This window comes from Kogia breviceps, chromosome 7 (assembly GCF_026419965.1).
Source record: "Kogia breviceps isolate mKogBre1 chromosome 7, mKogBre1 haplotype 1, whole genome shotgun sequence".
Classification (NCBI taxonomy): domain Eukaryota; kingdom Metazoa; phylum Chordata; class Mammalia; order Artiodactyla; family Physeteridae; genus Kogia; species Kogia breviceps.
Window position 1 is genome coordinate 101239552 of NC_081316.1, and position 17760 is coordinate 101257311.

General features: G+C 47.1%; 1 protein-coding gene and 1 pseudogene across 7 annotated transcripts in view; both read left to right on the forward strand.

The window, feature by feature from the left end:
• The window catches only part of DIXDC1 (DIX domain containing 1), a 71204-nt gene that overhangs the window by 28774 nt on the left and 24670 nt on the right, over positions 1-17760 (forward strand). For 5 of the 7 annotated variants that reach the window (XM_067038932.1, XM_067038929.1, XM_067038930.1 and 2 more), the window contains 5 exons: positions 2086-2215; positions 8162-8287; positions 10207-10438; positions 11775-11882; positions 17275-17387. In XM_067038932.1, coding sequence (XP_066895033.1) covers positions 8212-8287; positions 10207-10438; positions 11775-11882; positions 17275-17387 — 529 coding nt within the window. In that variant the 5' untranslated portion in view covers positions 2086-2215; positions 8162-8211. Of the gene's footprint in view, positions 1-2085; positions 2216-8161; positions 8288-10206; positions 10439-11774; positions 11883-14146; positions 14639-17274; positions 17388-17760 lie in introns of those variants that run through there. The other 2 variants (XM_067038933.1, XM_059069471.2) reach the window with 2 other exon arrangements.
• On the forward strand, positions 4944-5905 carry LOC131759914 (Krueppel-like factor 17; annotated as a pseudogene).

A 17760-nucleotide genomic window follows, 5' to 3' on the forward strand; every position in this document is an offset into this window, starting at 1 on the left:
TGGGTCAGGGGTGAGATTTGATACAGAGTGTTGTACATAAGCCTGGTAATCGGACCCAGCTGTTACCCATAATGCCTTTCTGGCCCGGAGCAGAGCGGTTTGCTATGGAAGTGCCCTTTGCCTGGCCTGCCTCACACAGTGTTTTGGCTGTACAGTGGGAGCAGACCTGGACAGGAGTCTGGCCCATGTTAAGGCAGAAGGTGCAGCCACCTCTATTCTGCAGAGTGAGTTGAATAGCAAGAGGCCCTTGGTAAATGCTTGGACCACCTTTACTGGGTTTCCTTACCAGGTCTGCCAGGTCCTAGCTATGGGGACATTAGAGAAGTTGCATAATTTCTCTGAACCTCATCCATAGAATGGAGATGATACCGACCCTTCAGTGCTTTTGTGAGAACTGCATTAGATAACGATAATGAAAATAATATTGACCATTTAGTAAGCATCAACTGTGTGGCAGGCTGTGTTCCAGGTACATTATTAACTCATTAAAACATATATAGGGGCTTCCCTGGTGGCGCAGTGGTTAAGAATCCACTTGCCAATGCAGGGGACACGGGTTCAAGCCCTGGTCTGGGAAGATCCCACATGCCACGGAACAGCTAAGCCCGTGCGCCACAACTACTGAGCCTGTGCTCTAGAGCCCGCGAGCCATGACTCCTGAGCCCGCGTGCTGCAACTACTGAAGCCCGAGCGCCTAGAGCCCGTGCTCTGCAACAGGAGAGCACCGCAACTAGAGAAAGCCCACGTGCAGCAACGCAGACTGAACGCAGTCAAAAATAGAATAAATAAATAGGTAAATTTATTTTAAAAAACATATATAAAACATCAAAAATAGTGTTTAGTTCATGGAAGGTACTCAGTAAATAGCAGATTCCTCCCCCTACCTCCTGCTGATCATTGCACTTCCTACAGTTTGTCCGTAGCTGATAGATTATTGCCTTAGCACTACCTTCCAAAGGACTTTATTTATTCCCACAAACCGACATAGAGAAAGAAAATAGTGAAGATTTCACTTAAGCCCAGGAGGCAGCCAGTGGGTAATTTCCAACATCATTTCATTAAGGAAGTACTTGGGGCTTAGAAATCAACTGTACTTTAACCAAATTATAGTTTAATACTGTTAGCCTTTGAACTTAATTTTTAGGTTCAGGGTCTTGGGCTTCTACAGAAATCAGACGGAACTGTTGCCTGTACTAAGACATTGTCCATGTGCTATTTTGATATTTAGTGCCCATCTTCAGACCAGATAATCAGAATAAACACCTGAATGCAAGCTGTGTTTAAAATGGAATATGTAAGGTTGTCTAAGTGTTGGGATGAGTTATGTGTCCAATCTGAGTCTGACGGGTTTCTGATGATACTGGGCCATAGCGTTGTCTGAAAATAAATGAAAGCTCCCTCCATCCACAACCCCAGTCTTCAGGAACACTGCTCGTCATAGCCTTTCTTTTTCTTTCTTTGTGCAGGTTTCAGGTAACTAGATCCTCTTTGACAATATAAAGCATGGATTAAAACGAACTCCGTAGCAATCCCAGGATTATAGGCTTAGGAGAATAAACCTTGAACTGGGTTCAGTGAAGTCTCATTGTAAAGAAAGCAGCTATGGGAGAGGCATTTCTGAGCTTGGTTTCTGTTGATTCCTGGTTCCCCAAGATCAATTCTTAGGAGTGTCACAGTTCATTGTGCATACAGGACATGAGTGATTGTTCCTGAGAAGCATAATGGGTTGCTGGCAGCAGTGGTTACACTTGAAAACTGGCTGTGGTTCTGGCCCAGCCTTTATCCCTGGTCAACAGAGCAAAACTCAAGGAAAGCAGGAGTCATAGTCACTGAAACACTCATCTGCGTACCTGTGTCCCCACTGCCACCCAAGCCAGAGGTTAGCTTATCCCTGGAGACTAGCATAAAACTAGAGTATTTTAGAACATACTCCGTGTCTGACCATCTTTCTTTCTTTCCTTAAAAACCTTCTCCTCCTCACTCTGGATATAGATTGCCCAATCGCAAATGCTGCCTTAGAGGGTTCAGGGTAGAGGATAAGAGTAATATGCAACTTTTCCCTTATTTCCACCTTTCATTTTCCAGCAACAGCTGCAGGCATATGTGGCCTGGGTGAACGCACAGCTGAAGAAGAGGCCAACAGTGAAGCCTGTGCAGGACCTGCGACAGGATCTCCGGGATGGGGTGATCCTGGCGTATCTCATCGAGATTGTAGGTCAGTTGGCCCTGGACTCCCAAGGCTAGCGTAAACCAGAACATGGCCTCTTTTATCCTCCATATGCTCTTCAGAGCAGATTGCTTCTTCTTTAAAATAAATGGAAATGGGACTTCCCTGGTGGTCCAGTGGTTAAGAGTCTGCACTTCCATTGCACGAGGCACAGGTTCGATCCCTGGTCGGGGAACTAAGATCCTGCATACTGTGACCAAAAAATTTTTTTTAAATAAATGAATAAAATAAATGGAAATGGAAGTAGAGAAGACTTAAGATACTCGCCCAAGGTTACTTTATTTATTTATTGTCAATAAACACTGTGTTCCAGGTGCCGTGTTAAGCTTTGGGAATATGATGTTGAGTACAGTCTAGGCTCTCAAGAGCCTCCCAATCTATTTGGAAAGACTGGAAGGTGAAGTCACTTCCATTAATGTACTTAGTATTCTGATGGGGCAAGTACAGATAGGAGCACATGGGGGACACCCAACCCAGTCTTAGGGGTTGAGGGATGGCTTGCCAGAAGACATGATGTCTAGACTGAGGCTGGAAAAGGAAGTGGTAGCCAGGCAAAAAGAAGGTATGTTAGCAGCAAAAGAACCCCTCTGCAGTATTCACTACTGTGACGCTTCCCAAGAGACCTTGTTTTCTTGAAGCCCCGGAGTTGTTGCTGGTCATTCTTATTAGATGGTATCATAACCTTATTTCCATAGCATTTGTCTGTAGCTCTGTTATTATTTCTCTCACCAAAAGGTAATTATTTACTATCTATTTCTCCTGTATAGACTGAGCTCTTTAAGAGCAGGTACAGTCTAATTTTTTTTTTCTGTTTCTACAACCCCTAACCAAGTGCCAGACACATAGTAGGTACTCAAACGTTCATTGTCATGTAAGTCAGCTTACCTTGTCCATGAATACCTCATTCAGACAGCTCATGGATTCATTAGAGCATTCACCTATAGTGATAACAACCATGGTAATAGTAATAGCAGCTGCTATTTATTAAACACTATCTCATTTAATTTCATTTGATCATCAACCTTTGAGAAACATAATAGCCCCATTTTCAGGAAACAAACTTAAAGAGAATTTATAAAAATAAGTAAATTCATTGAGGACTTTATATATATATATCTCAAGCATCGTGCTAAGCATGCTACTTTGATGGATTTATGATACGGATATGATGTAAGTACTAGTTCACCCATTTTATAGGATTTAGAAAGGTTAAGCAACTTTACAACGTCACATAACTGTAAGTGGCAAAGCAGAGATACAAACCTAGATCTGCTTTAATTCCAAACCTCATTTTAAACACTTAAGTTTTCATTCATTTGAATAGATTATACTGGAAATATAATCAGTCAGAAAATTCAGACAACACAAGAGGATATAAAGTCGAAAGTCATTTTTCCACCTCTGTCCCCCTGCCAGCTACCTGCTCCTTCTGGAGGCAACCAGTGTTAGCAGTTTCTTGCTTTTTTTTCCCAGAGATATTCTATGCAAATACAAGCAATATGAATATGTATTCTTGTTTTCCCCAAACCCAGATTCTTAAATGCTGCGTTCTGTTGTGACTTGGCTATATAGAAAAATTCACAGAATTCACTGCCTTATTTCCCATTCTTTCTTTAGCCAGCCTTCACTGGGCTTTTTGTGTGTGTGTGTGGTACGTGGGCCTCTCACTGTTGTGGCCTCTCCCGTTGCAGAGCACAGGCTCCGGACGCGCAGGCTCAGCGGCCATGGCTCACGGGCCCAGCCGCTCCGCGGCATGTGGGATCCTCCCGGACTGGGGCACGAACTCGTGTCCCCTGCATCGGCAGGTGGACTCTCAACCACTGCGCCACCAGGGAAACCCCCTCACTGGGCTTTCGATCCCACTACTCCCCCGAAACTGCTCTCCTCAAGGTCACAACCTCTGCCTTGTCAAATCCAGTGGCCAGGCCTCAGTCCTCGGTGTATTCAACTTAGCAGAACCTGACACAGTGGATCACTCCCTCCTCCTCCAAACACCTTCTCCCCTTGGTCTCCAGGACTCTGTGGTTTCGAGTTTTCCTCCTTCCTCACTGGCCTCTCCTGTTTGCTTTGCTGGCTTTCTCCTCCTTCCTGACCTCTAAATGTTGAAGTTCTCCTTAGAGGCTTAGACCTTAGTCCTTGTATATTCTCTATCCCTAAGTGAGCTCTTCTCAAATTTGTATCTTTAGCCCTAAGCTTTTCATTGAGTTCTAGACATGAATATCAACTTCCTGTTCAACATCTCTGCTTGGATGTCTAAAATGCAGCTCTCGGGAATTCCCTGGCGGTCCAGTGGTTAGGACTCGGTGCTTTCACTGATGAGGGCCTGGTTTCAATCTCTGGTTGCCCCCCCCCCAAAAAAAAATTGCAGCTCTCTTCATGTGTCATAATCAGAGCTTTTCCATCTCCCCACTGATCCCTCTATCCTCCGAGATTCTTCATCTAATACATCACAGTACCATTCACCCAGCTGTTAAAGCAGAACATTTAGAAGTTGTCTTTTATTATTCTCTTTTCCTCATATATCATATCCAGTCCTTCACGTGTGCTGTGTGCTTTATATTAAAAATGTACCCAGGAGCTTTGCTCAGGTGTGGGTCTGGACCCTTGTGTAGTCCCGATGTGCAACCGATCCTGGGTTAAGATGGAGCAGAGAGCCAAGGGCCTGAGCCGGTGACATGTGGCTCCACACTAGTTCACAGTGGAGACTGAGAAGTCAATGTCCATCTTGGACGTGTCTTCATCTCCTGGAAGCAGTGGAGTGCACACCTCTTGGAAGCATGGCCCATCAGATTTTCAACACGTCCCTCAGTGCACAGAGCTGGAGAGGATCCCCTTGGTCTCTGCTGAGGCACCCAGGCAGAATGCCAGTGATATGGGACCACAGTTCAGTATGTTGCTGCCTGACCACGGTGTGAGCCCCCAAGTGACTTTCACTCCTTCCCAGATGATTTACTCAGAGAATGTCTCCTTCCCAGCCAGGAATGTTGATTTTCCAGGGGCCCCAAGCAATGCCCTTAGGAGAGCCCAGTATTCCAGGGGCCACGACCTTTGGTGGGAATCTAAGGATGCCTCCCAATGGGCCGCCAGTCTCACCTGCCAGTGGAATCCCAATGATGTCCCACATCAGAATGCGAATAATGCCTTATTCTGGCCTCCCAACCGTAACTTCTAACAGAGACCCTTTAACACCTAAAACATTATTGTATCCAACCGTGCCTTCCACTGAGGCCCAGGCAACGCTCGCCTCTTTGGCTCAGATGTTGCAGTCTAGAAACCCCACAACTTAGGGATGCCCCCAGCTGGATCCCATTATTGCTGGCTTTGGAATCCCAGGACTCTTTTGTGAGCCAGCCAGTCTCCCAGGAAGACGACCCCTTCCTACCTAAGTAGTCTTTGCCTGCTCCACGGAGAGCAGAGCAGTATTCCAGGGCCCAGGAAAGCGCTCCCAGGAGGAGATCCCCAGCTTCAAGGCCTTACCGCTGCAACTGTGAGAACTGTGAAAATGTTTATCCTAAGGGCTCCCACCTTGTGAGTCACCAACGCAGACACACAGGTGAAAGGCCCTGTAAATGCACGTGGGAAGCCTGTACTTGGCCCTTCTTCCGATCTAATGAACTTGGAAGACATACTCGGATACACACCAATTACCGACCACATAAATGTGACCAGTGCGGCTGACAGTTCATGAGATCTGACCATCTCAGGCAACACCAAAGGACTCATATGTGAGTGCCAACATCCCCAGACCCACCGGCTGACAATGGACAAATGGCTGGTCCTCCTCCTGCTCCTGGTCTTTAGGTCAATCTGCTCTTCCCCTCATTTTGACCTTTCCGCCCAGATCCTGCCTGCCTCTGACCAGCTAGTCTCATTGGTAGGGGTAGGCTTTGATGAAGACAGAAAGATTATGAGACAGTGTTGAAGCCCATGTGAGCTCTGGATGTAGTCAGAGCTCAAAAACTGTCTTGGATGTCCACACATCTCTGGGGCCACCTACTTTTGTGCCAAGTTCAGTCACATGGGAAGATGGAGCAAAGTAGAGATTGGGAGCTTTATAAAAAGCTCTTTATCTTACGTCATTCCCAGCTTGAATCCCCTTAGCGACTCTCCTTTGCCTGCTGCATAAAATCCAACTTCCTTATCTTGGTCTTTAACAGTTTCCAGAGCCAAGACTATGTTCGAATCCTGAATTTACCACTTACTAGCTGTGTGACCTTGGGAAAGGTCTTTGATCATTATGCCAGGTTCCCTCTTCTGGTAATAGAAAAACAGTGTTGGACTGTCATGAACACATCTTATGTACAAAACCAGATTCTCTCTGGCACTCACCAGCAGCATACCCAGAGTTTGTCTCCTCCCATCATTTCCAGACTTGCATGGAATGACCCCACAGGACATGGGATCTGGTATCTCAAGTAGCCACTAGCAACCCAGGAATGTGGAAGAGTTAGTGCCCCTGGGGTAACATTTGACTAATGGGAGATGGGAGAAATCCAGGTGATAAATTCCCTCTTCTTCCCTCCCTTCCCTGAACTGGTGCAAGATACCATTTCTTCCACTGGGGAGACCTCCCAAGTAGCCAGTGGACACAGCTTTTGTGCCTCTTCGAGGTTTGTCATGAAGCAGACTCAACCTGCTATCACTTGGCATTACCTCCTGTTCTTCCTTGTGTTGAGTCCCTTTTCTTACTCTCAATGCCCTGTAATCACCCATATAAACATTGGTTCTTTATTTTATTTTATTTTATTATTATTATTTTTTTGCAGTACGCGGGCCTCTCACTGCCGTGGCCTCTCCCGTTGCGGAGCACAGGCTCCGGACACGCAGGCTCAGCGGCCACGGCTCACGGGCCCAGCCGCTCCGCGGCATGTGGGATCTTCCCGGACCGGGGCACGAACCCGTGTCCCCTGCATTGGCAGGTGGACTCTCAACCACTGCGCCACCAGGGAAGCCCAACGTTGGTACTTAAAAAAATTAATTAATAAATTAATTAAAAATTAAAAAAAAATGTACCCAGTATCTGACTTCACACCTCTCAGCTTCTTCCCAAACCATCGTTATCTCTTGCTTGATTGTTTTCACTTCCTTTCTAACTAATCTCCCTATTTCCTCTTAACATAATCTATGTCCACACAGAGTCAACTTTTAAAAGCGTAAATCAGATCATGTAACTCCCTTACCTCAAACCCTCTGTTGGCTGTCCATTTCACATAGAATAAAATTCAAGGTCTTTGCTCTTTTCCTCTGGTCCCTAGAGCTCCACATGGCCTGGCCTTGCTTACCTCTCCACCTTACCCTAGGGCTCCACTCCTCGCTGTCTCCACTCCAGCCCTATGGTCTTGTTGCTGTTCCTCAGATAAGCTGAGCTCATTCCCACCTTGGGGTTGGGATCTGTGGATTCTCAGCCTGGAACGCTTCCTCCGCAAATCTTAACCTCTCTTACTTTATTCAAGCCTCTGCCCAAATGTGTTATCAGAGAGTCCGTGATCACTCTTCTTTGTCTTTCCTCATAGTACTTACCACTACCTGAAATTATATTGAAGATTTATTTGTTATATTGGTCATCTGTCATCCCTACAGATATAAACTCTATGATGGAAGGAAAGACGAAGTCTTGGTCATTGCTGTTTCTCTGGTGCTTAGAACAGGGCCTGGCACACAGTGGGTGCTCGATGAATATTTGTTGAATGAAAAAATGTACGCACAGCAACTTCACAGGCCCCTGGGAATAAATCTGAAAATGTGAAAGGCCTGCAAAAGGCTTTCACTTTCCTATTCCCCATCCAAATTACAAACACCAAGGCCTAACTTACTTGCATATTTATAGATAGTCATAGTGTTTACATCAAATATTCTCTTTCTCTGTGTCTGGCTACTATGAAACTGTGATAGTACTGCTCCCCATAACTTCATATATTTTCTTTATTCTAACAGCAGGAGAAAAGCTGAGTGGTGTACAGCTGAGTCCCAGTAACCAACAGGAGATGAAGAATAATGTGGAGAAAGTGTTACAGTTTGTAGCCTCCAAAAAGATTCGTATGCACCAGACTTCAGCTAAAGGTCAGTGCTTCATCCTGTCCATGGTAGGTGAGTACAGTCATCTTTACCTGGTGATTGTCACCCTCAGAAGAACTACCTGTTATGTGGCTGAGGGTCCGAGTAGACTCGAGGAGGATTAGGCCCACGACCTCATATCATTTTTCCATAAAGAAAGTTATCCTCTTGGGACAGAGTGATTATCAAAATCCAAGTGCTTTGGAAACCCGGGTGAAGATAGAAGTTCTCTATTCATTTTAACTGAGTAAAGTTTTGCTTGAGTGTGTGTGGGAAGATTAACAGAAAAGAAATTATAAAATTGTGATATTAATTTTAGAGTGTCTTGTTTAAGTTATCAAAAATGAAGATTAGATTATGTTTGTTGAGCTTTTTGAGCCACATGGCCGGAAGAGGACACCTCTCAATCCAGTTTGAGCCCAGGCTGCAGGGAAGAAATGGTGTAGGTGCCCTCAGAAGGCACAGGCTCCCAGGTCCTCTCTGTTTCTGTAGAACTGATTTTAATCTGGTTCTGTTTCAGCTTCAGTTTCTGGACCTGATTGCCTGTGGCTCTAATGAGAATGGGGGCAGGAGGGAGCCCTCCTTTCGTGTGTTACTAGTGTTCTCTGTGTCGGGCTCATTCAGGCGGGGCAGATACTGACCATTGAGAGTGCCTGTAGAAGGTATCAATCAATCCTTTTGGAAGCCTTGCATATTTAAAAGGCTGTGAAACTAAAGAATAGAATTTTACCTATTTCCTTATATTAACCAGACCTATTATATTTTTTTTCTGCCTGCATTTCTCTCTTTTTCTAGGACAAAATTTAGAATGCCTTAATATCTCAGATCTGGTCCCCATGAAGAGTGGGCTTGGGGATCTGGCCCATTAAAGTCGGCTATTTTGAGGGAACACTGCCGTTCAGGACATCATTGTCTTTTACCTGGAGAAGTGTAACAGCTTCCTAATTAGTCCCACTGCATCCATTTATGTCCCCCTCCCCTCTGCCCTCCACACCGCAGCCAGAATGATCTTTCTAAGAGTATATATGCTCACGCCATTCCTGTGCATCTGAGGGCCTTAGGAGAAAATCCAGAGTCCTTCCTCTGGCTGACCTGACCTCCAGTTCATCCTCCTCCATCTTTCACCCTCTCCCCCTGAACTCTGAGCTCTGGCTATGCTGAACTGCTTTCTGTTCCTCTTCCACAGCGTGTGCCGTAGAAATATAATGTGAGTCTCATACATGACTTGAATGTGTCTAATAGCCCCGGTTTTAAAAAAAAAAAAAAGAAAACGAAATGGTTGAAAATAATTTTAATAATATGTTTTACTTAACCCAACATATCCAAAATATCATCAGCTCAATATATAATCAATGTAAAAAAACTATTAATGAGACATTTTACATTCTATTTTTTTGTACTAAGTCTCATGAGATTTTTCATTCTATTTGTGTGTGTGTGCTAGGTTAGTACTAGCACATTTCAGTTCAGCCTACAGCTACCTTTCAAGTGCTCAATAGCCACATGTGACTAGTGGCTCCCATACTGGATGGCGCAGTTCGGGTGTGTCGTGCTGTCTCACCTCTAGACCTCCATGCCTGCTGTTCCTTCTTCTTGGAATACTCCTTTCCTTCCCTTCCCTCATCTGATAAACCATTATTGGTCAGTCACGTCTCAGTTTCGAACTCACTTCCTCCGGGAATCCTTCCCAGAGCCCTCTAGACTAGACAAGATGCTTCTACTCTGAGCTCCCAAAGAATCCTGTACTTCTCCTCTCATATGTTATTGTACTCTATTGTAATTGCTTTCAAATACTCTGTCTCCCTGTTGAACACAGAGAGCTTGATTGCCTCGCTTACCAGCTCACTAGCAAATACGTAGTAACTGAATGAGTCCTCAGCTCTCTGCCTCTGTCTTAGGACCTCTCGATCTGTTCCGATCCTCAGATATCGTGGAAGGCAACCTGAAGTCTATCATGAGGCTGGTCCTGGCCTTGGCAGCTCATTTCAAACCGGGCTCCAGCAAGACAGTGAGCCAAGGACAGGACGCCAGAGCCCCTCTGCAGAGTCACCAGCCACACTGTGCCACTGCTGTGGCCCAGGGAGCAGCTGCTGCCCTAGCTGATGTGTGTCACGACATGTCACGGTCAGGGCGGGATGTCTTTCGATACAGACAGAGGTAAGGATGGAAATCTGGGATGGGAACTCAACCCACTCTGATATTTCTTCCCTTAAATGATAATAGTGCAGTAAATGGAAATATCACCTAAACAGCCCACATTGCAGAAAAGAGCATGGAGTGGAGGTTGGAGAGGGCGCTCCAAAAGAGAAAAAAGGCCCTTTCATTTAGAGATGTTTATTTTGCCTTTAGTAAAAAGTAAAGGAATCGTATATGTAATTTTTTTGCTTTGGTGTGCAGAGTTTTGTTTTATTTTATTTTTTAAAATATTCATTTATTTATTTATTTGGCTGCATCTGGTCTTAGTTGCGGCATGCAGGATCTTTTAGTTGCGGTGCGTGGACTTTTGGTCACAGCCCGCAGGCTTCTCTCTAGTTGTGGCATGCAGGCTCTAGAGCGCATGGACTTAGTTGCCTCGCGGCGTGTGTGATGTGATCTTAGTTCCCTGACCGGGGATCGAACCCATGTCCCCTGAATTGGAAGGCGGATTCTTCTTTTTTTGGTATGTGGGCCTCTCACTGCCGTGGCCTCTCCTGTTGCGGAGCACAGGCTCCGGACGCGCAGGCTCAGCGGCCATGGCTCACGGGCCCAGCCGCTCTGCGGCATGTGGGATCTTCCCGGACTGGGGCACGAACCCGTGTCCCCTGAATGGGCAGGCGGACTCTCAACCACTGCGCCACCAGGGAAGCCCCGGAAGGCGGATTCTTAACCACTGGACCAATCAGGGAAGTCCCCAGAGTTTTAAATATATGCCTTTGGCACAGCGTGTTTTCTGCACTGGGAGATATACGTGGCAGCAACACCCCGATTCATCCCTGAGTCTCCCTCTGGAGTGTATCCTAAAGGGCGGGCTGTCCTAGAGAGTCATGGCAGGAAACGCTTTGTGGGTTGTGGGTCTGCTGAGAGGGAACATGACTCTGAGGTGTTGCAGAGATTGGTGAAATTACTGGTTTTTTGTATCTACCTTTCTTACTAGGTTTCAAGTGTCCTTAAGGCAGGGGCTTTGCCTTATTCATCTTTTTTTTTTTTTTTTGGTACGCGGGCCTCTCACTGTTGTGGCCTCTCCCGTTGCGGAGCACAGGCTCCGGACGCGCAGGCTCAGCGGCCATGGCTCACGGGCCCAGCCGCTCCGCGGCACGTGGGATCCTCCCAGACCGGGGCACGAACCCGCGTCCCCTGCATCGGCAGGCGGACTCTCAACCATTGCGCCACCAGGGAAGCCCCTGCCTTATTCATCTTTTATCCCATAGTGCTCCCAAAGTGGTGTCTGTCCGTACTTGTTGGGTTGACCCGAAGGACTGACACCTTCTCCTCTGCTGGTGCCCTCTGCCTTTAGGAACAGCAGCGTGGATGAGGAGATTGAGAATCCGTGCTGGAGCGTGCGAGCCCTGGTGCAGCAGTATGAAGGGCAGCAAAGGTCCCCGTCTGAATCCAGCTGCTCCAGGTAACTATGGCCTCAGATTCTTCACCACTACGGTCCTCCCTAAGAGCTGAATTGTGGGGATTCTCGGGGCTGTCAGCTTCAGGCAGTAGTGCAACAGGCAATAAGGCACTGGAGCCCTTTCTCTTTCCCTCAGTTTATGTTTGGCTTTGAAGGGGTAGCCCTCAGCATGGTCTGTGGTTTTGTGCTGACAGGAGGGTAGGCTGGGATGCTTGTGAATTTCCTACGTATCAGTGCCAGTGCTTCGCTGTGTCCACGTGGGGGCATGACTGGGACCTGCTAGGGCCCAGCCCGATGGTTCTGATATTTGCATATCAGCTGCCAGTGTTTGTGAGAGCCAGTTCCATTGCACTGTCTTTGTGCCTGAGTCTGACTCTTAAGTTATGGCCTGAGAAGGCTGTATAAAGCTTATAGCAAGAGAAAATGAGCAGAGTTGTTGTAGAGCCTTTAGAATGTCCCCAGCTTTCATTTACAGGGCTGGGAATTGTGGCCGATTAGTACACATTTGAGTGGGCTGACTCTAGCTGAAAAATGTTGTCTATATCCCTTAGAGCCAAATGCAGAGACCAAAACAGGACACAGTGCTCTAATAAAAGCCTGATCAATGCCAAATATAGTGGCAGAAAAAAATTACTTTCCTGGCTCATGTAAATCATGCTCCTATAAACACATCCCCAGATCATGTTAGCTTATTTACTAATTTTATTTCATCGCTGAATCATATTTAATTTATGCTCTTATAACCTTTTCTCTCTTACCTCAACCCAGGGTTAGTCTGTTCTAGTTAAGCGTAATTGTTCTTTGTCTAATATGTATGTATTTTATGTGTTTGTTTTCTTCCTCCTATTTCTTTTCCTAATAAAATTCCATCTTAGTTTGATGGACCATTTGCTAATTTGCTGAGGTCACATGGAATTCTTTCCATCATTTTAATATACTGGTAACCTTGCTCGACTTTAATTTTCACATTTAATAGTTGTGGTTTTTTATTTTTAAAATTCACATGTCATTAAATTAACCATTAATCATTTTAAAGTATACAGTTGAGTGGTATGTAGTACCTTCATTAATATTGTGCAACCATCACTTCTATCCAGTCCAAAGAGATTTTCATCACCCCAAAAGGAAACCTTGTACCCATTAAGCCATAGATGTGCTTTTACTGAGAATCTAAACCATTTCTTCCTTGCTTGCTGCTTGGACTACCACTTGGTACAGAATCAAAGGATATTTCATTGTATTATGAGATCTGTTGCTTCCTGCATGGCTTCAGGCCTTTTACTTTTCTCTGCCTGATAGTGCTTGCCAGAGTTAGAGAGAGAAAAAAAAAAGAGTCTGTATTTTTTCCTGAGAGCACCTGCTTTCCTCCTGTCTGGCAGAATTCAGACTGGGAGCAGGGGTATGAGACCGTGTGAATTAGGGGCCATTGGAAATCAGGCTTCAGTGGGCCGACAGTGACAGTTTTCTAGGCGAGGGGTCAGAGAATAGTGTGCTTTCCTCTTTCTCTCCTTTCTGATTTGGTCGTTTTCTTCTAAGCCAACCTCTCATTCACCTCTTTGGGATGCTCAGGCAGCACGCTGGGACCCAGAAGGCTCTGGCACATTCTGCCCCACTCCCCCCCCCCCCCACTCAGGGGGAGTCCACCTAATGTCTAAGTGATCCATGAAGGCCAGGAGATCCCTGGTATGTGATTCAGAACGGAGAGTGGTTCAGAAGGTAGGAAAGATAGGCTCTTATGTCCAATCCCCTCCCCCTGCTCCTTGAGAGACATCCTGGCAAAGCCCTGCCCGACTGCCCGCCTGTTGCTTCGTAGACCTGTAGACCTCGGGCCAGCCTCTCACCATACCCAAGCAAAACGATCCTTAGTGAGGAAAAAAGAACACATGAAACGCCCGAGGGGACGGTGCGGGGAGACAGGCGTTCGGCGGGTTTCCGGGGGAGCCCCCTCCCACGAGGAGCTGGGTTAGACCCACCCCGACCTCCGTGCCCACGAAGGCAGGGTTCAGAGAGGAGAAGGCACCGCTATCCGTTCTGGGCTTCTCCAGACCGGGACCACAGACCCCTCCCTCTGCGGACCCGCTGCCTCTCCGGTGCCTCGCCAGGGGCTCCCGCTGGGCCCCGCAGCCCCGCCCCGCTCTGCCCCGAGTTCAGTCGGCCGGCCGAGCGCCAGCCTGGGTCCGAGCCCGGCGCTGCCTGGCCGCAAGTGACAGCCTGGGAAGCGGGGGAGGGCGTCGGGAGGGTGGGACCGGGGAGGCGGTGCGGAGCTGGGATCGCCGCCCGCTCGCCGCCCGCCGCCCACCGACTCGACCGCGCGCCGGAGCTGCGGGCAGCCTTTCTCCGGGGGGTCGGAGATGGGTTGCAGATGGGTGCCTGCGCCCGGGGGCACGCCCGGAGCCGCGAGGCCGCGGAGACCACGATGCCGCTGCCGGGGACCCACAGCCTGCGAGGGGAGGCGGCTTCCGCCGAGGCCAGGCTGCTGCAGTGTCTGAGCTGCCGGGACAGCGCGCCTCAGAGCCGGGCGCATCCCTGTCCCTGGGGCCGAGACGCCTGCTTCTCTGTCCTCCCTCCTCCCTCTCGGGACCGGGGCGAGCGGCTCTGGTAGTTGGCCTGCCCGTGGAGTCGTTCTTCGGGCCCCAGCGCGGGGAGACATGCCAGAATTGGGGAGCGCTGTGACTTTCAGCCTCCCACTTCACCCCGGGAAGCCGACTTGCTGAAGCCGGAGCCACGAGGGGGACCATGGGAGGGACGCAAGTCAAATGGTGAGGTGAAGCCGCTTTGGCTTTGGAGGTGGGGGGCATGGGTGGCAGCAGGGCCAGGACTGGAGGATGCTGTTGGCCAGAGACAGGCGGGGATCGGTGGGGGCGCTATACTGGGGAGAACAGGCTGCTGGCCTGGGATTATCGCTGTAAAATACAGTGGGTTTAGGAAGCTGCAACCAGCATAGGGGAAGGAGTGGACCTTGACCCTGTCTGGTCTCTACTGAAGGAGGCACTTCAGGATGGAACAGAACTCATATTGCCCAGTACCCGTTTTTTTAAAAAAAATTGATTTGACTCTAATTTGAAGGTAGCTTTTCTGGGAGATTGTTTGTCTGATAAGACTGGAGAGATGTTAGACCTGTGGGAATTAATAATGTATCAGTCAGACCCAGTTTGTAATCACTTGTTCCTTGACTTGACAGGATTATGATGGCAAGTAGGAAAATACTTGTTTATAAAATAGGGTTTTAAAGCGAATCAGGGAGAGCCTAAATCATATAATTAATTAGCATTAAAATACTTTTGTCTGACTTGAGGCAGAGGATTTAGTGTACCATCCTCATCCGTGAGGTTCTTCCTGGGGAGGCGGCAAGATGGCATGTGCCTCTGACATGTGCCTCTGACAGATTTTTCTTCCTCAGATCCTTTACCTTTTGACTTGGCCAGTTAGTTTCACGGTTTTACCTCTCCGTGGCCTCACACACTGGCAGCCCCAATTCAAGAAAGAGAAATGTTGTTTTCCTTTGGCTGCTGTGCCACTCCCCCAGTGGGGTTGGATATGCAGACATCCGCCTCTTTCTGCCCTTATATGGGAGACAGCTCACTTAGGAGGGAGCCCGTGGAGCTGAGCATGTGTCTCTGCTTTTAGGAAAGCATTTTTCTGCCTGCATCCTAGGTTCACACCACCCCTCCCCCCCCGACCCCCTTCGTCTCACACATACCCACATTTAGCGGTCCAGCTAAATGCAGGCAAGGGAACATGTCAGCCGTAACACCTTGTCAGCTGAGAAAGTGTTGTCTTATCATTTCTCAAAGAGGAGCAGCTGGTGCAGACCTCTTTCTGCACTTGGATCCCCATTTCTATAAGAAGGTGGATGCTGAGGCCTGAAGAGTCATAAATCTGTTCTTCTTCTGAATGACATAGTACCCTTAGACTAATGCTAATGCATGTTGGCCTGGAAGTCAGATTGCCTAAGTGGTGAAAGATGGATAAGAGAGTTCTGTAAAGCAATTACCTTTTCTAAATACCACTTCTTGCCTCTCTCCACCCATCTTGCCTGTTTGGGTTGTAGATCTGTAGATATGATTAAGCGACTTTTTTTTTAATTTGAAGAAGCAAAAAACTAAAAATTTTTCTGTGGTTCTAATAAAGATGAGGGTGTGTTACTGGTTGAGGTTATTCCCACCAAAGCCCAAAACTCTGGACGACGAGGAGGTTGAGACACTAGTCCTCAGGCTGCTTCATAGATGTTTGAAATCTCTTGCTAACTCCACTGTGCTTGGCTCTTGTTTTTAGTGGTTTCTAGGAAGATGAAATGTTAACTCCTGATCGTGTCTGGGAGGATTAGCCTGGGAGACTTCAGGGGCACATTAAGTGGGTCAATGAATCCAAGACACTTTCACTGTTGTCTGGGTGATGGATTTGGAAAGAATTCCTGAGAGGGGGCTGGGTCTGCAGACCCCACAACCCCTGAGATTGTTTCAGTGCTGATGTTCTCAAGGTGTGGTGTAAAGAAAGATGGCTCTTCAGATGGAAGCATCAGCCACATTCCCATCGTGTCCTGTAGATTTGCTTCTGGAGATTTAAAATTCTGCTTCCCTAAAAATGCAAACAGTTCCTTCCAAGGCTAGTAGTTATACTAGAATTTAAGAATTGTTGCAAGGTTTCTGATGACAATTTGAAAATAGTGTGGCAGAGATATGAATAACTCCTTGATGGCAGTAAATCAAGTAAACCTTTACCATCCCCTAGCAGGTCTTTTCCCCTTTTAACATATTATCCTTTTCTGTATCATGTCCTAGCTTTGTTGATATGTCACTGCTCCTTTGCCCAGCCTGGCACTGTCCACACTCCAGCATTTTCTCCCCTCTGAGGCACCCTCCACACCATCCCCTAATTTGGGATCAGCCTAGAGCTGATCTGCCATGATTACTCTGCTGGTATTGCATGTGTCAGTGAAAGATCAACGTATTGGAAATAGATTTTCCTTCCAGCTCCCAAAGCTACTAAAACACATACTACATCAGCCCCTGAACTTGGGCCCAGGGATGATGGAGGAGGAGGTGGTGGTTAAGTAAAAAACAAAAAGCCAAACCAAACAAAACTTAGAGTTCTTTAAAATGCTAGATTATCCATCCTTCTGGTAAATCTCTTCTCAGTGAGCTAGGCTTAAAGGCAGCCTTGTTGTGGAAAGGACTTCCTGGGGCTGGGTCATTCATTCATTCAATATTCACTTCATTCATTTAACAAGCTCATCATTCATTCAACAAACATTTGTTTCTTGCTGTGGGCCAGGCACCATGTCAGGCAGTAGGAGTTAGATGAATAAGAACACGTTTCTGGGATAAATTAGGAAAGCTGGCTTCTAAACAACGATTCGCAATAATTGTTTCTCTTTCTTTTCCTTCGGTCACAGCCTGACTTCCCCCAGTCCTATCCACAGTGCAAAGAGCGACTCCATTATAACCCAGTCGGAGGAGAAGGCAGATTTCGTGATTATTCCCTCTGAAGGAATAGAGAACAAAACAGGTACTATTTCTCAGCCTGCCTGGGTTGGCTCAAGGAACAGCTTCAAGAGTCTGGGGGTCCTGACTGTCTCCTTGGCCTTCTCCCTCCATATTCTGTGCATGCAGGGTCCACTCTAGAGAGCTCTAATGCTTTGTAGCCAGTGAATGTTGTATCCTCTCATAGATTGTCACTTCTGATATCCTAGCTGTCAAATATCCTGCAGCAGTGTAGACAGGCTGTTCATTAGCTGGCTGCCTGTGACTTAGGAGATGACTTTGAAACAGGCAGAAGCCTACTCAAGTTAACAGTTTTTATTATATCTGTGTTATGCAAATAGTTTCAGTGCTTCTCTAACTTAAATTGGGGCCAGGAATATATAGTAGGAGGTGAGGCG